This window comes from Haliotis rufescens, unplaced genomic scaffold, assembly GCF_023055435.1.
Source record: "Haliotis rufescens isolate VD_foot unplaced genomic scaffold, xgHalRufe1.0.p SCAF_1, whole genome shotgun sequence".
Classification (NCBI taxonomy): domain Eukaryota; kingdom Metazoa; phylum Mollusca; class Gastropoda; order Lepetellida; family Haliotidae; genus Haliotis; species Haliotis rufescens.
In genome coordinates, this window is record NW_025963779.1 from 47,459,295 (window position 1) to 47,482,738 (window position 23,444).

General features: G+C 40.1%; 1 protein-coding gene across 2 annotated transcripts; it reads right to left on the reverse strand.

Annotated features, from left to right (window-relative positions):
- Positions 1 to 8,259: 8,259 nt before the first annotated feature.
- On the reverse strand, positions 8,260 to 16,754 carry LOC124136457. 2 transcript variants are annotated; one of them, XR_006861373.2, is made up of 4 exons: positions 16,464 to 16,754; positions 15,419 to 15,467; positions 12,632 to 12,731; positions 8,260 to 11,543 (listed from the first exon to the last, which is right to left on the reverse strand). XR_006861373.2 is itself a non-coding variant. In XM_046502373.2 (3 exons), the coding sequence occupies exons 1-3, from the start codon at positions 16,565 to 16,567 to the stop codon at positions 11,412 to 11,414; spliced, it is 336 nt and encodes a 111-aa protein (XP_046358329.1). In that variant the 5' UTR covers positions 16,568 to 16,752; the 3' UTR covers positions 8,260 to 11,411. The 2 variants fall into 2 exon arrangements, 1 of the variants encoding a protein (XP_046358329.1); XM_046502373.2 differs by lacking the exon at positions 15,419 to 15,467 and having other exon boundaries at positions 16,464 to 16,752.
- Between the last annotated feature and the right edge of the window lie 6,690 nt (positions 16,755 to 23,444).

Below are 23,444 nucleotides of genomic sequence, written 5' to 3' on the forward strand. Positions count from 1 at the left end.
AGTTTAACTGGTTCTGCCAAAATTGCATCGGATTATGGAACCAATCGTGCACCATTTTATCGCTAGTTGACGTGAACCTGTATTTTTCAAAGATATCAGGGAATTTAACAAAAAAATTAGCACCAGAGGCACTTACTACAATCGACTGATTAGTAATATAAGTTGATTTCATATTTAAGTTATGATATAGTATCCTTGTATATTTAATATGTATGTTACACTCCCAGGAATAACAAATGGTCAGTCTATTGAACTGCTTCATACTATCGATAACTCGGATGGACAACTAGAAGTCGCTATATGTGATGTAACATATTACCCGCGGTGGACCAATATAAGTGCTGTGAAAAGAAATAATAAGATGTTTATAATAGGTGAAAACAATGTTATTGACAAATACATTATTATACCTGATGGGTATTACAGTGTATGCTCACTCAATGATGAAATTTTAAGCCTAATGGAATTAGTCTCACACAAAATGAGTCGAATGGGATGCTGATTTTAAATGCTGAAGAAAAGGAAATATTTCTTGAAAAGAACTAAGCAATTACACTTGGATTTAGAGGAGAAATAACATTAGTCGAGACAACATTTGGGGGATATGAATTACCCTATTTAGTTCCCTATAAAGAGTTGTGCATCCATCTTGATCAAATAAGCACGACGGATAATATTCAACTAGAAAGTCCTTCAACTCTACTCAGAGCTGTTCCAGTCAAAGATGAAAAATACAATAACGGTAGAACGGAATCTTTCTCATCATTACAATATAAAAAATTAAAGCGTGGTATTATTTCAGACCTCAAAATTTCTGTATTAGATGTAAAACATCAACCTGTACATATAGGATACTTGAGTGTAACACTCCATATTATAAATAATGGTTGATGCATCAGGCCCTGGAACGCTCAGACTATGTAAAACAATTGCGCTTTCCGATCTCGGAGACACAGAAGGATTCGGTAAACCCGGTACCGATGGTAAGTTATACGTTTTACACTTACAAGATAATGTATAAAAGCAGAAAGAAGTTACATTCACAGGTAATCTAGGAGATTTAAGCAATGTCGACGTTAGTAGACTCCATAAAAACACTTCGTATAATCTTACTCTCAACGATGATATTAAATGGACTATGGTCAAAGCAAACATCGAGTGGCTATTGAATATTGTCATTACCCCCCCCCCCCCCCCCCCCCCCGTATGTGATGACTGGTAAGGCACATAATTTAACTAAGATAATAAATAGTGGCATCGTACTCGGGGCTTATATCCCATCAAAACGAAAAAGTGTGTTAGTCACCCCCCTGCCAGAAAACCCAGGTCATATGTTATATAGTCGTCTGGCAGTAAAAAATGTTAGTTTAAATTTGGTTACTGAATTCAATACCTAATCTTTCTACGCTTATTATTGAAGTCTTGTTCGGAGATGCACCCGAAGATGCCTTCGAAATATTACCAGGTCTATCGATTAAATGGCTAAAGAAACACCAACGTCAACGTTGCAGTATTATTCATATTGGAGCATCAGCCGTTGCAACCCTTGAGGGGGTCCAAATTATTAAAAGTGACAGCATTGCTCTTACTAAGATATTCATGCTATACGTTTGATAAGGTTGATGTATACTCTCAAAACATTTAAGCAAGACCAATTAAAGACTATTATATGATATAATAATAATATGGATTTATATCCAGCGCTCGATGAAGTTGAATAATTTCGATTACACCAAATAAGCGACATAAAACATCAAATAGAGAAGGAGAGGGAGTTGAGACTTGGATTGTATAAAAAGTATCGCAGAGCCGTGAATGCTCTCGACTGAGTTGACACCGCGCTTGTAACAGCTGGCATGGGACTCGGTGTAGCTGGTGTTGGTTACTATCAACTATAATCGCTGCACCTATCGTACTTGGTATGCAAATAGCCGCCGGAGTCTCAGGACTGGCAGGAATAGCGATAAAATTCATTTCTCGTAAGTTGCAAAGGAAAGCATTAAAACATGATAATATTCGGATACTCGCCGAAGCAAAGTTGAAAAGCATTGAGGATCATATTTCAACAGCAATGGCTGATTGTAAGGTATCCGAGGAGTAGTTTCGTTTAGTGTTGTCAGAACTCACCAAATACAACGCAATTAAGCAGGAGATTCAATCAAAGACCAGTGGTATTAGTAACGAAGACGAGGGAAAAAAGTTCATAGAACAGGGGAGACAACAATTATTCCGTGCCAAAACCAACATTTAGAAGAATGCTTACATAAATATATAATAATGGAATTTATGCTCAGGGACAAAATCACAAATGGAGAGAATTACCACACGGTATATATTATATCAGTAATATCAAACCAACCAAATACGGTCATCAATTGTTTCTTTCCAATTACCAAGAAGAGTATATAGTCTGGTCTCATAGTAAAATGAACGAAGAACTTAGTAAAAATGTTGAATATCACTTCGTTAAAAATAATGGTATACGTATTAATAAAAATAATAGAGAATATTTTCATTACAATTTAGTTTAATCTTATGACGATTGTTAAATCGCATCATCATTTACAAATAAAAAATTGCCCCTGTAGTGGTGGTATAGGTATATTAATCTGGCTCCAGTGGAAGTGGTCCAGAATCACCATTACCTACACTACTACACCGAACATGGAGTTCTCATGGCCATTTACATTATCCCCCCAGTTAGAAAAAACGGGGGTATTTCACGATACCATGGCATCCGTCATCTGTTGTCAGTACATCAACAATTTTTTCAAACGTCTTCTTTTTCTGAACCACAAATAAGAAATTAACAAAATTTGACTGCAAGCATCCCTTGGCGGTGGAGATTCAAAATTGTACAAATGGCGGGGCTGACTCCCAAAGGGGCTGAGGGGCAGGGCTAAATAGGGGTAATTTGGCTATATTGCTTTAAACGACTTCTTTTCTTGAACTAAGAGATTGCTTACAACTAAACATGGTTGATATCTTTCTCCACTGGTGAGGATTCAAAATTGTACAAATGGAGTGGCTGATCCCCTGAGGGGCGGGGCAAAATAGGGGTAATTTGCCTATATTGCTTTAAACGACTTCTTCTCTGGAACTGGAGTTAGAACCTTGGCCATAACATGTAAACAGATATTATCTCCACCCTATAATAAACCGATACATTGTATACATTTGTTTGTTATGAAGAGAATAATACAACTATGCCAATAGGATTCGCCCTGGGGTCCAGCCTTGCCTCTGGAAACTTAGATCCTGGATCATAACATGGAAACGGTTCAAATCTTTATGCTACATTTGTATCTAGAGAAGTACACGTTCATGCTGTCAGATTTGCCATCCACCCCTTTCTAATGCTGACAGAGTCAAAATTATGAAATATTTGCAGTATTATGTACATGTACAATGCAAATGTATATTTTGTCATGATTGCGTAAATATCCAGGCGAATAATACAGGCCCTATGGGCCTCTTGTCTTAAACTATTGGTGAATCTCTCATTTATTTTGTTGATGTTGGCTTTTTATTGACATAATTCCTATTAATTAGGCATGTTGTTATGTTTGTGCGCTTGGTTCACCTCTGTGTCCAGTAAAGTGTTACACTTATGCGCTGTTTACATTTCTTTTGCAGATTGTATTCTATACATTGTTCTTTATGTCAAAGACCCAAGTCAGGGAAAGACCCACTTCAGCTTTTCCCCTACTGCAAGCCTGCGTGTTCATTTGAACATCACCGCTCTCATGTCAATTACAGACTAATTCTTACAGAAAGGCTCTTCTTCGTCGCCAGAAACCACTTGCTGTTAGGAAGAAGATGCCTGGTACTTCGCCGCCACCAACTTCTCCCTCTCCGCCGTATCTGGTCCCTCCGCCTTCGGATCCACCTGCTCCTCCCCAATCTGTGCCATCAGCGCTGCTTAATTTTTTTTAATCCTACTGCCATTTGAACCTTTTGGGAGCAACTCCTTCAACATCGTCCAGATGACCTGCTCTTGGACCGTCGCCAGCGCTCGCCGGATCCTCGCCAGTGCTCATCGTCCAGTCGCCAGCTCCATCGGTCGCTGTCCAGTCGCCATACTGCTCCTTCGCCTTGTACTGTTCCTCGCCGACCATTGCCTACTCAGCGTGCTTCGTCATCTGGCTTCACCTCTCCGCCCTTTGGGTGATGAGCAACATTTTGTACTGGACTATAACGAAGCGTCTTCGACAAAGTCTCTAACTCCTGCGGATATGCCTCCTTAGCTTGTCTATCATCTCCCTTGTGCAAGGTGCCTCCCCCAGGTGGAACACCAAGTTTCGGAGTCCGGAGAAGTTCTCCTCCCACAAGACCAGTTGGTCGCTGATGTGGCCAGATCGGTAGACACTACTTTTACGACACTGCCTGTTCAGTCGTCTATTCAAGTCCCGAGATTCCAGAAGGAGCATTACCCTTTGACTCTTTGGACTTTGCCAACGTCTACCCTCCTGTTGATGAAGACGTTCGGTCCCAGAACCTTGATGACCGATTCACAACTTGGTAGGATGGATGCAGCTCTTCTTCACTCTCTTTATCCACTGTCGGCGGTGGCTTCCACCAAGAATCCCTTTGAGGCCTTTGTGCCTTGGACTGGCACCAGCATCTCCTTCGGAGATGTTGGTTCTAATGATGTCCTGGTGCTTGCCCTGTCTAGTTCGGACTCTCCGACATTATCTTCAGGCGTCTCAGTAGCATCGTAAGCAGCACCAGAGGCTGTTCATTCCTCTTTTCAGCTGTGTCTCTGCAGAGATCTCTTGTAATACAGTCTTCCATTTGGCTTCGTTCTGCTATCCTGAGGGCTTATCATCATGCTGACTTACCACAACAAACAGCCTCCATACCACATGAGATCCGTGCGCTGTCTTCTTCGCTGGCCTTCCATGCTAACGTCTCCGTCCGGTCCATAATGGAGGAGTGCTTCTGGTCATCTACTTCTGTCTTCGCCAGCCATTATCTTCGCAACATTTCTGTGGATGTCATCGAGGGTACGCATAGCATTGGTCCACTTGTCCTGGCCCAGCAGCTGACCAACCCCCCGACATGGTTTTCTGTGCCGTTTCCCAGGAATATGGCCGTGTTTGGCCCCACTGGCACCTGTTGCCAAGGTAGGACCATCCCTTGTGCTGTTCCTCTTGGGTTGCTTGACACTGTTCTGTTGGAATCTAGTAAAGTTTTGGTCCCGTTTTTGCCCCTCTTTTGAGCCAGATACAGAATATCTTGCTTTTACCCTTTGTCAAGCAATGTTCTCTCTACCTTCAGAACACCATTCTGTTCCGAGAGGGCTTGACCTGCATCTTATCCCCTTGCCTGCCGTTCCAGGAGCCGCTACCTTGCTGTCGCCTGCTGGGTTTCCTGCCCAAAGGTTTTGTTGTGCTTCTGCAGCGAGCCTGGTGATTCACACAGTAAGCCCGCCTTCCATGTCAGTCGAATAAAGCACTGGTAGTGTCAGGTAAGGTAAAACATGAGCATTTCTGATTAAATGCAATGTTTTGTACTTACCTGACGCTACATCTATAGGCCCACCAGGACTTGTCCCCCTCCGCCTTACCGTTGGCGCCACTGTGTACTCTACGTCTGATGTCATACAGTGAAGAATATGAGTATAACTTGTTGATGCTGAGGCACGGGCTGTAGTCTGTTTCAACTGTCTCTTCGTTCTAGTACTGTCTGTTTGTAAAAGGTAGGGAAGCTAAAGCACTATGTAGCTTCAGGTAAGTATAAAAACATTGCATTTAATCAGAAATGCTCGTTTTTGTTCTTTTTATTTTGTTTTGTTTTCATGATTTTACATGATGAAAACAAGTTGTTTTCCATTTCCTGAGCAGAACTTAACGAGTAAGTGTTATACTGCTTTGAGATATATTTATTCGACAACACAAATGATGGAGATCTGGAACAAAACAGGAAACATAACTTAATGCAACACGTGATTGTATAATGTATTATAAAATGTACATAATCCTCTAAGAACTCCAAAACCGTTTAATATTTCTTGTTGAAACTTTCTGTGTAGATCAGTTGAGTTGGGAACTGGTGCCTTTGTTGATTTCGGATTTTAAGTCCTTTTTGGTTTTTTTGGTTTTCGTGATTTTACATGGTGATTTCCGATGGTGATTTCCGTTTGGGATTTTTATTTGTTTTATTTGTTTTTTTATTCATGATTTTACATGATGAAAACAAGCTGTTTTCCGTTTCCTGAGCAGAACTCCCAAACCGTTACCAGTAACAGTTTTGGTTTTGGTAAATATTTCTTGTTGAAACTTTCTGTGTAGATCAGTCGAGTTGGGAACTACTGCCTTTGATGATTTGGGATTTTTATTCTTTTTATTTTGTTTTCATGATTTTACATGATAAAATACTATGTATCCCTCCTTGGAAGGAAATAAATTTCTCAGCCGGAGAATAAATCCCTTGGAAGCAAAAACAAGCACACTTTCTCAGGGTCAATAATGTTCACCTTAGCTCAATCGAACAGCTGTTTTCTATGAATTTTCAATTTGTTTTAATTCTTTTACAATGGCAGATTGAAACATGTCGGTTAGATTATATTCCTTGTAGCAGGATCAGGAGGGGTACATGGGGTTTATGCGTAGGCGAGTGGTATAAAACCTAACAAGGCAGGAAACAGAGTATTTTATCAGGTTTCATATCTAGAGCCTCCTAACAAGAGACATATAAAACTCATGTAGCCTGAGTGATACTGCTACAACAAACTTACTTATCCCTACAAGTCATTCAATTCCATACAGAACCAAAAACAGTGTAGAATTAATTTGTTTTATTTGCCAATCCCAGCTTCCTTCATGGGTGAAACACAATGTATTTGCCATATATAGCACCACAATACAGAAATGGTATATACATAATATAATCACATTGCACAAGTATTGCATGTTTACCTGTCGCTTTGCAGTCAGGCTGGAGAAATCAACTTCTAATCATGCTTGTAGCAAAATTAATTCTTTCACACTCAAAACATTTCATAAGGTCCATCCACTCTCTTCGTTGTATCATCAGCTTCCGTATCACACTGGCTGGCAAGCATCAAAGTGCAGTATCTGCAGAATTGCTCAAATAGGCTAATGATTCTTTGTACAGGAAAACAGATGGTGTTGAAAAATCTTTACCATTCTGTGTTTTACAAATTATTGTAATTAAACAATGAAATAAGCAGTACATACCTGTACAAATGAATAATGTAGATATGCACTGAATCAGCCAGCATGCATTAACCGAAATACTTCAGATATCTAATACACGTCCAACACTGTTCAAGACGCGTTTGGCAGTAATCGGTCAGAAATACTGTTTTGTTTTAAGTGAAATAATAGAAACCACATTTGAACACTGAAATGTTACACCTTGATCTCTAGAGCTTTTATAAGGGGGTGTAAGCAAGGCACATGAAGAATCAATGGAGGCCCTCATCAGTTAAGTAGATGACGTGAAACACCAAGCATCCATCCCAAGGGGAAACTGATGATCATGTACATTCAATGTGAATCTCACCCCTGAGGATCCGGGGTAGACTAGGTCTTCAGCAACCCATGTTAGTCGTAAGAGGCGACTTATGGGATCGGGATCGGGATCGGGCTTGCTGACTTGGTTGATACGATGTCATCTTATCCCAATTTTGTAGATTGATGCTCATGATGTCAATCACTGGATTGTCTGGACCAGAACCAATATTTACAGGCCACCGCCAAATAACTGGAATATTGCTGAGTGCAACAAACAAAACATCAATGTGAATCTTGTGATTTTCAGAGAAACAGTATTGATTACTGATAAAACGATCTAGTGCTGCCTATTGTGTCCTTCCTTGTCACTCATCATTCAGAGACACATAAACCTGAGAACACCTTCTCCATGGCTATATGATTCCTAACCATGGAACGTATGGCTAAAGTATACAGTCAACTCGCTTTATTGGCCATAACACTAGTATAAATAATGCTCTCATAAAATCCTTCTGATTTGTTCTCAACTGATTTTGCATTTATTTATATTTATTTTTGCACCCTTAATTAAGTCTCCAATAAGGACAGTGTGTGTTCTGGAATACCGGTATGACATTAAATTCCAAGTTGACTCGAATTCATAGATGTTCTGACCCTTGAAGATCCGGGGCAGAATAGGTCTCAGCAACCCATGCTTGCCGTAAGAGGCGACTAACGGGATCGGGTGGTCAGGCTCGCTGACTTGGTTGATGCATGTCATCGGTCCCAAATGCGTGGATCGATGTTAATGATATCAAACACTGGACTGTCTGGTCCAGACTCGATTATTTCTGGACCGCCGACATATAGCTGGAATATTGCTGAGTGTGGCGTTAAACAACAACAAAAAGAAAAAAAAAGAATTGTGGTGTCTCTGAAACAGCTCACAGAAGTAGTTTTGACCCCCAACCTGGCTACTTCTGCACATATCAATGTGATATTTAATGGACATGCAGTGAGGTATGAAGAAGCTTCTGTTCTTTCACATGATATATGAGCTTTCAGACAAAATTTCCACTAAATTTGATAATACAATCTTAATCAACAAGCAGTGCCCTAATTCGTGCTTTACTTGAAGCCAGATACAGGACAAACTAAGAACAAGTGACGTGCTAGAAGTACAAGCACAAAGTCATGAGGCCGTAGTCATGCCCAATATTTCCCCATCTGCCTGGCTGAGGAACAAGAGGAAGGCCTGTTCAAATTTTATAAGATGCAAGACCATCCATAAATATGATAAATAAATGTTAATGGGTTGTTGAAGGCAGACTACATAATCAGAACAGCTCACCGATCAGTGTACCTTGTCCATAAATAACTACATCAAGACATTTAGAGTTAAAATCAACACAGCAAACATATAGGAATAAACATGATTCCAGTGGATAAAATACACAACACTTTCATAATCACATTCATGCCTTGATATAACATTCATTAAGTGGTGATGTGACTGATTGAAATACACCATTCCAAAAACATCTATTCCCTAGTCAATTGTGTAAAATTGTAAAACCCTTCTTTGACAGCACAATGAATCACTGTTCAGTCTAATCGAGTCACAATATGTACCAGAAAAAGGTGGGATGTTAACAACAGACATTTCACAGCTCAAGCGACATACAGACATGGATCTTCATTAAAAAATGTTGTAACTGTCCAAATGCACCAAATGTGCCCCGTGTCCAGCCAGCTCCTGCACCTGACACAGGGTAAGATGGGTCACCATGTCATTATGTAGCCTACTAATAACAGCGTTCATGAGAGCTATACTACACAATGTTTCAGCAGTGACAAAAACAATAAATGGATTGTAAATCTGTAAATGAAGCCTTGCATGATTGGTCAGTAGGCAACTGTGGACTTGAGTATATACTATTACTGGAACTTATCAAGACCACTTCATATATTCTCAGCATGTCCAACACACTGACTCCAATATTTATTGCTATGTATGTGTGAATCTCAGGAATATCCCAGTCCTATGAGGGTATGTACAAAACCCACTGTGTCTTATATCTAAAGGTGGAAGATCAGTTTACCATTTCCTTTTGTCTATTGATGTTTGTTTGGAGTGAAATATTTCTTTTTTTACACTCCTTATTTTCTTACATATATTGCTACAGTGTAGGGCATACATATATGGGAAAGTTTTCCCATATCAAATAGAATGGAGACAAACTTGGAAACCTTATCTTATCAAGAAGGACTAACAATTGCCCACTGTTGACTATGTGCTATGTTTGACAGGATTGTAGACTTCTCCTGTGTGATTAGACCAACATCTCAGTAAACACATTATCCAGTTAGTGTTTTGCAAATCAAGATCAAATAATACATTTCATGGTCATTTTCTGCCTTATACAGACTGACATATTCTGACCACCCTCATACACCTTGTACAGACTGACATCTTCTGACCACCCTAATACACCTTGTACAGACTGACATCTTCTGGACACCCTCATACACCTTGTACAGACTGACATCTTCTGACCACCCTCATACACCTTGTACAGACTGACATCTTCTGACCACCCTCATACCCCTTGTACAGACTGACATCTTCTGACCACCCTCATACCCCTTGTACAGACTGACATCTTCTGACCACCCTCATACCCCTTGTACAGACTGACATCTTCTGACCACCCTCATACACCTTGTACAGACTGACATCTTCTGGACACCCTCATACACCTTGTACAGACTGACATCTTCTGACCACCCTCATACCCCTTGTACAGACTGACATCTTCTGACCACCCTCATACACCTTGTACAGACTGACATCTTCTGGACACCCTCATACACCTTGTACAGACTGACATCTTCTGACCACCCTCATACACCTTGTACAGACTGACATCTTCTGACCACCCTCATACACCTTGTACAGACTGACATCTTCTGACCACCCTCATACCCCTTATACAGACTGACATCTTCTGGACACCCTCATACACCTTGTACAGACTGACATCTTCTGACCACCCTCATACACCTTGTACAGACTGACATCTTCTGACCACCCTCATACACCTTGTACAGACTGACATCTTCTGACCACCCTCATACACCTTGTACAGACTGACATCTTCTGACCATCCTCATACACCTTGTACAGACTGACATCTTCTGGCCACCCTCAAACACCCTCATACACCTTGTACAGACTGACATCTTCTGGCCACCCTCAAACACCCTCATACACCTTGTACAGACTGACATCTTCTGACCACCCTCATACACTGTTCAGACTACCATGAACATATCCTTCATTAGTTGCAAAACATATTCAACTTTATCATGTTTACTGACCATATTACGACCCCCCAACCATCGCCAAAAATCTTAGAAAATGGGTCTACCTTTATGAAAATCTTCTCCTGAGTGCTAAGGTTGATCCCCAAACTGATCTTCATCATGTTCATGTATGGTAATTTATTGGTCAACATTCGTTGTAAGACGTTAAGTATTAGGTTATATTACACAAAGTAATGCCTGCATTCAATCATTAATTTGGCTGCAACTTTGAAAGAACTGAGTAGAACTCAGAAATAAGTGTAGTATGAGTACTGAAGTGACCCAATAAGTACACAGGGCATAAGACTTGGCATAAAACTTGGCATGGAAACAATGAATAATGAAGGCCCTGGTGCTATATATATCCGTCTCATAATTACCAAGATCTTGCCATATTTGTGAAGTAATGCCACTGTTTGTAATATGAATGAGGGACAGGGTGCTTGTTACATTATGTCCGGTCAACAGATGTACATAGAAGAGTTGAAGCAATGATCTAACTCGGAACAACCATACACATTTAAGAAAAGAAGCTCTGAAGACAGATGAGCGTGTTGTTTATCTGTCTTCCCCGATGATGTGATGTTAATGTACAAAGATGCTGGTGTTAACCTTCAGGTCCACCTTACTGGGATCAATTTCCCAGTCCAGGGAGTCGAAGTAGAGGTGGTACACCATGTCCGGGACTGGTCGATTCCGCGACAGTCGTTGAAGCATCTGTAATTGACAACATCATATTCAATACCAATTGTACTTCAAATGAATCCCATAACATTTAATTATTTCACATCATGTAGAAGAGAAAGTAAATGATTTTTTTTACAGCTGAGAGTTAATCTTTCATCCAAATAGATTATACTGTTAATACTCAGCAGCTTTTGTAATCACACAATCCAAAACCTTTTTCCTTGCAAATGTTTTTTTCTTTGAAGACCTGTCCATCAGCATAAGGTGTTTTAAGATTACTATTGCTTGATGCAGATATACCATGTGTACAGTAATCAAACGATAGCTACCTCATAATCCTGTATTATTGCTGATTTTTATTGTGTGATGACAGCCGAATTACAGCATTATGGCAATGACGTACTAGAGTTAGGGTATTCGCAGGAGTTACACATTTACAAGCTGGGCAAGTTAGTTCATCGCGGTAAATGACCACCTGTTCATTCAGTGAAATCACACCAATATAGTTTAAAAGAAAATGAAAAACATACTATTCCAACATGCTCAAAAAGAATTTCTTTTAAATTATTGCTTCATCTTGTTCATTTGTATACATGTGATCATGATGTGCACTGGTTGTTTTCATGGTTTCAGGATGCTCCTTCACATCATACAATGTATCTATTCCACATTCATGACATGACCAGACAACTCCTAGTACCCGATCTACACAGAGCAGTCGTACAATCTCTGCCTCATGGTTGGGTGCACAGGGACCGGAGACATTCTAGAATCCTAAAACTTTAGCAGAGTGAATTATAACTGTAGTGTAGGTCAGTTGGGTCCACTAAACATTTTCTGAATGTTCAAACCCTGGTCATTTTGACATTTTAAAAGTCCTATACATCAGGATTTTAACAGAAGCAAATTATTTCCTTCCATGTGCATACAAACTAAATGTACAAAAATAATATGAACAGCAAGCATGGCAAGTTCAGATGGTCCATCTGATTTTCTTCAATCACTCAGTTTAATTTAAAACTATTACAAACATTATTTGAAGGGTCCCAAGCATGCACAAGTAGAATATGTTCTGAGTATGAGCACATGAAGATAGCAATGCTGTGACAGTAGATTACCTGGTACGACTGCCAGGCCATGTTAGCTTGTACTAAAAAGAGGCCTATGAAAAGGCTGAAGCTAAAGATGGCAAGAAATTGGAAAAGTCCATCATTAAACCTGGAAATGAAAATGGAAAATGAGTGTTAAAAATCATTAAATAGTTAACATAGCAGCGGGTCTAAGAAGTAAATTAAACATATTTATTTTTATTGTCTCCCACTAGTAATATAGACTCTCTTATACAATACAAAAATGTTCCATATAAATTGCATGTCTACATCACTTTCAGTGATTCAAGAAGGCAGCTGTAGTTTTAACTCCATGGCGCTATGACTTTCATATTATAAATATATGATTAACATAGCTATTTGTGTTCATTTGTATTTTGGCCAACGACCTTTATGGAAAAGCTGGAATAAATCTGTGAGACATAAAATTATAAAGGTGTGGCTGTACCAGGTGCAAAGCTAAAGTAAAGACAGTACAAGTAAATCATGCAATGCAAGAAATCAGCTAGCTAGCCTTGGCTTGTGGATTAGGTTTCTTCAGAGGATTATTGTGTGTTATGCATTATAAATGACCTGTTTTTTGCTGAGATTACAACATGGAAAGATCTTATTAGACTAAGGCTTCAGACAAGTCACGTCACTATATGGCTGAAATATTGCCGATGTGACGTTAAATATTAACTCACTCACTCACTCAGACAAGTCACAAGTAAGTAACTTGTCAAACACCATGTGCAAATTTAGCAGTTGTCAAGCTGAAGCAATGAATCTACATATTGTTTGTACTTGCTTATTGATATCGATGAGAGATCAACAAGGACAATCGGAGCACCTTTAGATTACAGTACCACAACTTCTCGTGAGGACAATCTCTGCCATAGATCACATGTCTCAAAGACAAGCAACCAGTTTTTGTGATAATTTCGTCAGACGCGAACTCGTGACTTTCTGATTGTTAGCCCGACAGATAACCGACTGTGTACGTCCACACTGTGAAACTTATTGCAAATTTACCTAGCCATGCCTACGACGTTACGGAACTGAACGAAGAGGGTTGAAAAGGTGATAGACACTTACGAAGGTTACGGGTAGGCATGGTGTCGAGGGATCCCGATGGCACACTCGTCAAATTCCAAAATCTACAAGTTACTGAGACGTGAGGAATTAGCAGATATAGCGCAAACTAAAAATGGCTCTAGACATTGAACTCGAGGGTACACATGAATGACATGGTATTTAATATTTCATCGGGTGATTTTTTTGACAGAAAAGTGTGGTTGGGAACAGTGTAAGGCTAATGTGGATCTTAATAAGGAACGAGGGAGGCATAAGCATGGCTTATGACGCCACAAGGATGAGTCAATGTGGCGATGAATCAATGAAAGTGTCAAAGTGACTTGAGTGAATGTTCAAGGACAGTTTGCAATTGCCAAAATATCTGACACTAAACCATTTCGCCCTGCTTTCTCGACGTTTTTGTGTGAAGAATATTAGGAGCAGCTATAGAATCTATAATGGTGACTAAACGGATACCTATCCCTAATGATAGTAAAGCTAGGGTTGATGAATCATAAAGGTGATGCAAGAGCTAAGGATAGAGTTCGGGGTAACCTACCCTAACACAGGCGACAAAATAATATACCTAACAAACTGCATTCCTGTGCATAATGATGAAAATTAATTAATCGAAAAATTAATCTATGTATTATCAGTGATTATAGTTCTCATTTATAATCATTTCAGCGACCTCAATTAAGAAAATGACAACAACAAAAATACATTGCAATAAAAATGCTTTTATAAGCCAGCTCTTGATATAAAATGTGCCTCCGCAGGCAATATTTAGCAAACAAATATTCAAAACTCTCAACATCGCTGGGCTTATTCAATGACACTACGTGTAGAAATGATAGATCACTGAGAGGAGCTTATGCACACTTTATGACCCGACATCACAAGGGATTCTTTTGCTGGTGAGACTGCCTACCAATTGCGTCACAGTTTGAAAAGTTTGTGGTAGTGTATGCTAACAGTAGTTGTGACTGGATACAAATTACTTCATAGGGTATTGTGCTGTGTTTGAAGTTTGTAGTACTGTATTCTAAAGGTAGGCCAGACAATCAATATGAGCTTAAATGTGAATCAATGCCAAATTAAGTGTATCAGGTATTGTACTATGCAAACTTAGGACATCACATGATGTATTTTGTCAGGAATCACAAAATGGGCTTGATCCTGTTCACAGCTCCATTGTTGTCAATGCCTAGTGATTTCAGAAAGTTGCTTTGCTTTCAACGTAAGCATGATCATGTTGATGATGGTTGATTGAGATGGAATTATGGGTTTTGGTTTGTTCGCCCATTTCTTTCACTTTCCCGCCTTGACCTGTCACCTGTCAGAATTGGTGGGTAAGTTGATCATGTGCCTTGATCACACCCCAAAACGCCCAAACACTGGACCCACTATCACAAATCAATCATAGCGCTAAAACTATTGTCAGCCTATGTTAAATTATAGCAGTTAAGATGGAACAGATTGACATTAATATACCTATAATAATATATGATCCATAATTATCCGTCAGGATACTAGCATCTTAGACTATCAGCATTGTACATCCCAGTAAGCCGTCAGCCTGTACAGACATCTCTTAGTATATCAGTAAACAGTGATTAACCAAACCCAGCGTTTGTTATGCAGTTCTCAGCTGATACGACAACCTGAGAATATTACATGGTGGCAGCGAGTGAGAAACGTATCTCGCCGACTTTAGAACTGTGAATTGTGAATATTTACCGCTGAAACAACGTTGGAAGAGATGTGGATACATCGAACAGTTTGGACACTGAACAGAGAAAAAACACGAAAAATCATCTGTGAAATTTGGCTTCGTCACCCTGTGTGTTTGATCATTTAGGATAAGTGATGGTGCTGAAATTGCAGAATTTTCATCGTTTGGAAAAACAGACAAAATCAGGGGACTCACAACTGAGACGTTGGGCTGACAGGCGAACTGAATAGATAGATCTATCAAATATCATATATCAGTGAGTGCTCCGAAATTGTGCACGAGAGTGAAATATTATATTCTTAGGCATTCATAAGGATATTCATGGATTGGAATAACACTGTATCGCAGTAAGTAAGAGTGAGTGAGTTAATATTTAATGTCACATCGGCAGTATTTCAGCCATATCGTGACGAGGAGCAGTAAGTAAGAAATGTATGTACTCTGAACATGAACTGTCGTCTGTAACGACGCACCACCATTTTGAAGAATCTGTCATCGGAACTGTAATCAAAATCATTCGATCTACCGGTGCATGTGAACACTTTCATAAAAAATATCATCGTTCACTAGAACTGGATTATTGTCAGGATATCGGTCAGGATACTAGCATCTTAGACTATCAGCATTGTACATCTATATGCATGTGCGGCGTGAGTCCCAGTAAGCCGTCAGCTTGTACAGACAATTCTTAGTATTTCAGTAAACAGTGATTAACCAAACCCAGCGTTCGTTATGCAGTTCTCAGCTGATACGACAACCTGAGAATATTACAGTCTTAGTGTTGAGGTTGCTTTGTGCAAGCAGTCCAAATGATTTTTTATCTGACCACAGGACGTGTGAGTTTGTTTGTTATTATTAGTTATGTTGTTAGTGAGGAAACACCGATCCTTACAATCTTGTTCATTATTTATTTTTCATGAAAGAAAACTAAATAAAGGGAACGAGATTTAGAAGAGTGTATGGTTCATCAATGATTAAAAAACTCAACAACTGACTGTGTTCACATCCCTAGCAGCTAGATAAAATGATGACAAAAATAATCAATCTTACGGTGGAATACGGATGATTCCAAACTTGTGTCCTTCACCAACTGAAGTGTGCAATACCCAGTCTTTCACATCGTCAACATCTGGGTCATCGCCAGAAGGCATCATGACTATGTCTACTATAAAACCGAAGATCAGAGATGATCCGTGTAGCCTCAATGAATATTATCATGCCAATGCATTTGAAATTAAGGGCCTTTCTTGCCTGCTGAGGGAAAACCCTGCAGAAATGCAGAAAATGTCTTCGCTCGCAAACCGGAAGTTACATTTTTAGTGTTGGAGGTAAGAATGCTTGTACCGATTAAAAACAGCGATCGAAAGATGAAATCGGATCCGGTATTTATTTCAATAATGTAAAAAAGGGATAGTTTTAACTTACGAATGAGATAGTTCAAATCAAAGCAGCTGGGGTTATTGTTGATCGATTTGGAAAAGGCTTGTCATAAACATAAATTAACAACCAAATGTGGCCGATGTAGTTTTTTTTGTATATATTTGTTTTAATTTCATTTTAGGTTTACATATATTTATTATATATAACTAGTTGTCAGTTTCCGTCAGCTATAACAAAACGTATTTGACCTATTTTACCTACTAACTGCCCCATGGCCAGAAGCTTCATTTGCTGATTGGCAAAGCTAACACCTATTGTTCAATTGCATGCTTTGATTTCACTGCATACTCTCTCAGCACATGAACTGACAGAACTGCTCAGACCAGCAAAGCATAAAGAGATAATATTAAATCAGGTGAGTTAAATGGTTACAATCTCTATCTTGTGTTGTATTGAAATAATACAGTATGTTTAAAGTGTTATATTAAGTAAACTAGATGGATGTAATCTAATATAAATGTTGATTACGTCTAATTATTTAAATCTGCATAAGATAAGCTAAACAACCATACTTTATCACTAAAATATATTCCATCACTTCAATTAAATATGTGTGAAAGTGTGTTACTTCAAGAGTTTTAAAAAGCTTTGTAATGTACAAATTCAGAGGCGATACATGCAAATCATTGTAAATAAACTGTGTGTCTTATCCTGTTCAATATATTTAATGTTAAATAGTGTTTATGTTTATGTTTAGTTTAGTTCATCTATGGTGTTGCCATAAGTGTGGCAGTTGGGATACACACCCTTGTATCACCCACAGGGTATGCATTGTATTATTTATATTTGTCTAACACTTAAGATGTAATCTAATTGTGAAGACCACATTTAATGTAAGATCATAATATCATTAATTTCTGTCTTAAAGTATTGTATTTGTTTATACAGAATGTGTACGCGTTATTGTGTATATATTATAGTCAAATAAAGTCAAGGAGTTATCTCCCTTGTATGTAGGTATTGTGTTGCATGTCTATTACTGCATATGTTCTATTATAATCGTTTAGCGGACAGTCGATCTAGTGGTCTAATGGATGACTGATATGTGTAATACTTACTTGTAATAAGCCTATGCTATGTATCTAGCATTAATGATAGTGTTTTCCTTATTATTTATTATGTAATTATGTGTTTCAGGGTGTCTGATATCTTAGATCCTTGATCTTTGGCATCTGCAATAAAGACCTCAACCCTGTAGTATGTGTTTGTTGATTCGTAAGAAGACATGCACTAAACAGCTACACAAATATAATGTTTAACATGATATAAAATTGACAAACTTAACAACCACACTGAAGAAAGCACCAAAATAATTTAATTTGAAAATCTTACTTAAATATATAGCTAAGCCTTATATAAAATTACTTAATATATAACTACTTTATTTCAGAACACCAACTTATTCCTAGATCCAATTTTACTCGACCAACAATCTGCATTTGCATAGTCCTCATATGTACTTAGCTACGAAAGAAACGCGAATACCATACATGTTGGTTAATCTTTTAAGATTTACCTATATGAAAGAGATATTACATTATTTCGATGCACAAACGAACACTGTTATGTTGTCTGAACCGACGCTCATGAACGCATCATATGTGACGTCATAGATTCATGACTCGAGCTGCACCATTTGCCCCGTGCAGGATTAGCGTGTAAAATTTGGAAATCACGTGCAGCATGTTTGATAAGAATAAAGACACTCCGTAGTAACACTTGACTGATTGTTAGTTGTGTCATTAAATGGTACACTTTGGAAACATCTCTTCATAACGTACATACTTCTGTTTCTAGCGTTCGCCCTTCTTTTGGCGGTGAGTATTTGGCTGTTCCTCTTTTGTTTGTTGTTTAACGCCACACTCAGCAATATTCCAGCTATATGATGGCGGTCTGTAAATAATCGAGTCTGGACCAGTGATTGACATTATGAGCATCGCTCCAGGCAATTGGGATACGATGACATGCACCAAGTAAGCGAGCCTGACCACACCCGGTCCCATTAGTCGCCTCTTACGACAAACGTAGTCGCTTTTTACGGCAGGCATGGGTTGCTGAAGACCTATAATGTGGTGAGCTATGTTGGTTGCTTCCTAAGTGTCATCATGGATCATCCATTGGCAATGTCAGGCTATCCGTAAAGATCCTGGTAAGAATAGGTCTTCAGCAACAAAGGTTTGTAGTAAAAAGCAACTATGCTAGCCGTAAGAGGCGGCTAACATGATCAGGTGGTCAGGCCTGCGGACTTGGTTGATGCATGTCATCCCAATTGCGTGGATCCATGCTCATGATATCACTGGAATGTCTGGTCCAGATTCAATTTCTTACAGACCGTCATATAGCTGGAATATTGCTTAATGCGGCGTTAAACAAAAACAAACTAAGACCATATGAGTCGAGTGTCTATTGTGAGATGATATGAACTCCATGTGTTGCGAACATGTTCGTAAAGTGTGGGACTGCCGATGTCGGCATCTGCCCCATATATTGGGCTGTGGGGATTAAAGTCACGCAGGATTATCCATTTTTGCCTATGCTTCAAGGGTAACCCTGTGCTAAACCTCAGCTATGCGTAATTCGTTGCCATGTGCCAGTTTTAAGGAGATCGCTTGTGTTTCCCTGTAGTTGTTTCTATTTCGGTGAGACTTCCGCCAAATACACACACACACACACACACACACACACACACACACACACACACACACACACACACACACATATATATGAGTCAAATTAAAAACTTCACATTTTTAAAAGTAATCCCATATATGATATACAACGGACAAATGTATCAGAGAAGGTAATTTTTAATCATTAATGTCCAAAGAAGGATTTAAATTAACGGTGGTAACCATAATTTGTTCCAAGCGCCTACTGTATTCAATAATAACATCAACAGTTTAAATCATAAGTCCCAAGCACGAGAATCTGATGGCACACAAGTTCAGTAGCGTGTATGGCCACCATGTGCGTTGACAACTGCCACACAACGCCCCCGCATGGACCTTGTGATGCTTGTGAACACATGATTGGGAAGACGACGCCATTGTTGCTGCAAAATGGTGCCAAGATCTTGCAAATTCTGTGGTTGGTTCTGGAGAGTGCGCAGACTTCTGCCAAGAGCACCCCAGACGTGTTCGATGGGATTGAGGTCGGGGGACCTTGACGGCCAGTCCATGACGCTGACTCCCGCATTTTGAAGAAAATTCCTTGTCAAAATTGCTGTGTGGGGTCTGGCATTGTCATGTTGGAAGATCAAACCGGGTCCATGTGCTGCCATAAAAGGCAGAAGTTCTGGTGCCAGTACCTGGTCGCGGCAAGCAGCAGCGTTGAGGTTGCCACGGATGACAAGAAGCCTGGAACGTGCATTGCCACAGAAAGCACCCCACACCATAACACTTCCGCCTCGAAATCTGTCAACTTCCTGTACACAACACTGGGCGTAACGTTCATGACGGCGCCTCCACACCCTCGCCCTACCATCAGCAAATCGAAGATTAAATCGGGATTCATCACTGAAGACGACTTGATTCCAATTCCTCTGTGTCCATCGTAAGTGTCGCTGTGCCCCCAATTGACGTTGACGTCTGTGTAATTGAGTCAGAATCGGCCCGCAGTATGGCCGTCGTGCTTGAAGGTGAGCAGTTCTCAGACGGTTTCGAACAGTTTGCGCACTCAGTCTACCCCTAAACAGTTCATTTCTGGTTGATGTAGCCGTCAAAAATCGGTTACGGAGGTGACGTAAGACAATCTGACGATCCTCTGCATGTGACGTCACACGTGGTCGACCTGGCCGAGGGCGATCAGCGGTGGTACCCGTTTGCTGTAGACGCGTCTGTAAATCATAAACAGTCAGTCGACTACAACCCATCGTCCTTGCGACTTCAGCTACGGACGTTCCCGTCTGCAACATGCCGATGGCACGTTCACGTTGCACATTTGAAAGGCGTGGCATGACAAATGTCCGTAAAGACTTTTGTTTTCTTGTGTTTTTCTTTTTTGTTAATGACTGCTAACAAGTATGGCTGAAAACACGTGCGGTATTATGGCCACGTGACCAGTTGCACGTGAAAAAACACTTTTGCCACTATAGTGCTGTGCACAAGATTTTGATAGATTCACCTGTACAAAAACGGGTGTTATCTGAAGACAATACGTGGTCATTACTGTTTAAATACACAATAAGGGCCCACAATGATAACTGGTCAAAATGTTACAATTTTAGGATTGTGAAGTTTTTAATTTGGTTCAGTATATATTTAGGGGTAGAGATGGACATGGGTGATCTATCTTCCTCGCTTGTTACCAAGCAGAAGTCTTTTTCTGTCTCTTCTGTATTTGGTGTACCCAGTACAAATGATTTTGGCGTTTTCCCTGAGTTTTTATACCCCTGTTTACGAAGTTTTCGGGGGTATATAGCGTTCCGTCCGTCCTTCCGTCCGAGCTTTTGTACGGCCCATATCTTTTTAACCATGCACCCTAGCTTCACCAAACCACAATGAGTACTTGTGCCTTTTGCTAGTTTGAAGATTCTGAATTTTTTAATTTTTGCCGTTTCCATGGACACATTAAGAAACTTAAAATTCTAGGGTGGGTGTTTCACCGGAACTCAATCTTAGCTTTTAAAACATTGAAGTTAAAATCAGTTAGAAATATGTAATATTTCATTAATTAACAAACTATTTACTATTTGTTGTTGACCAGCGGGGATAACGGGGGTATGTGAGCTTTGCTCACTTCTTTCTTGTTTTTTTCCTGTATTAGACTGACATGAGCGCTCGGTGAGGTTTAGGGCACACCCTAGTTTGGAACGGTTTCCTTGTTCCTTTGTATTTCAGTATTTTGGAAGCCAGATTTAGGATGCATGTGGCTTGGGCTTCCCAATAAGTATAGCTGCATATACAATGTGACGCCACACGAACATCCAAGTAGGTAACCACCCAAACTCCGCCCAACGCTAAGGGAACAAAATACGCCTAAACCGTATCAATAATAAAACGACAAGCGCCTTTTAGATGCATACAACTTTCAGTTGCACTTATATCGAACTTATGAGATATTTCTAATGAGCTCTAAGTGTATCCACCAGATGTCTCATAAAACAGACAAGTGAACTTGTTACCCAGTTTCCCATAGCCTGATTGTGTTTTGGATCTCTCCTCACCCAAAGAATGAGATATGATCAGAGACCATAAAATATACTCAACAACAAAAGTTCCTGTGACACCAATAATTTAGTGTATTTTTCAAACAAGTAAAGTTTGGTTTTCAACATTGTAGTACATGTAAGGAATCAAGTCACAAAAACGCATCTGCTACGGAATAGCATGCATTCCATGCAAAAGTTGACTTTTATGCAAGCCCCATGCATTTCACTCCCCAAGAATGGGTATAAAAACATGTGCGTTAACGGGATTCCATATGCATTGTTTAGCATCGTCCTGACAACAACCACTCAGAAAAACAACAAAATTACGCAATTATTCAACATTATGAAATGCAACGCCTGTCCGAAAATGAGCGTCTGCGAGCCATTGGTATGCTTGAAGCAGGATCGAGTCAACGTGATGTTGCAAGACAATTTAACGTCCATAGAAACACCATTTAGTGTTTATGGCAACGTTGGCAACAGACGAATGCAGTCAGAGACCGTCCTCAGAGTGGCAGGCCACACGTAACCAATAATCTACAAGACAACTTGTAAATCGATTCCAGCCAGCAACAGTGACAGCAAGAAGCATCCCTTGCCTTCGACGAATTTCTTCACAAACCGTACGTCGTCGCCTCAGATGTGCAGGGATTGTCGCCAGAAGACCCGCCAGACGTCCCATTTTGACAGGAAACCACCGTCAAGCACGTCTAGAGTGGTGCAGACAGCGTCTCTGCTGGACGGCCATGCAGTGGGGACAAGTTATTTTCACTGACGAGTCTCGTTTTCACCTCAGCCACAGCCATGGACGGATTCGAGTGTACCGACGTCGAGGTGAACGTTACGTCAATCAATGTGTCATAGAAGAAGATCGGTTCGGGGGCGGCAGCGTTATGGTATGGGGTGGGATATTACAGCAAGACAGAGGACCCGTTTGATAGTGGTAGAGGGAAATCTCAATGGACAGCGCTACCGCGACGAGATCATCGGCCCTGTTGTTCTACCGTTTTTGCGTCGCCATGGCCCAGGCATTACCTTTCAACATGACAACGCCCGGCCTCGTATTGCTCGACTTGTTCAGGATTCCCTTCAACAAAACAACGCGAATGTCATCCTCTGGCCGGCTCGCTCCCCTGATCTCTCACCAATCGAGCGCATGTTGGATGAGATGGATCGGCGCCTTCGACGTCAACCACATGTTCCACAGACACTCCAGGAACTTCGAAACATGCTCCAGCAAATATGGACAGATATCCCACAGGACTTTGTGCGACGCCTGGTCCATTCCATGAGACGAAGATGTGTTGCTTGCATCGCAACCAGAGGTGGACACACACACTATTAATTTGTAAATTGACATTTTGGCATGCTCATGTTTTTTTTCTATGAAATCACGCATTTTCTGAATTCAGTATGGCAAATTAAACCATTTTTAAACCAAA

Excerpts from the sequence above, each read along its gene's own strand:
- LOC124136457 (XM_046502373.2), bottom strand. The coding sequence starts at position 16,567 with ATGATGCCTTCTGGCGATGACCCAGATGTTGACGATGTGAAAGACTGG. Across the intron at positions 12,732-16,463 it reads GGAATCATCCGTATTCCACC|GTTTAATGATGGACTTTTCC; the intron begins GTAAGATTGATT and ends TTTCATTTCCAG. Across the intron at positions 11,544-12,631 it reads TGGCCTGGCAGTCGTACCAG|ATGCTTCAACGACTGTCGCG; the intron begins GTAATCTACTGT and ends TGTCAATTACAG.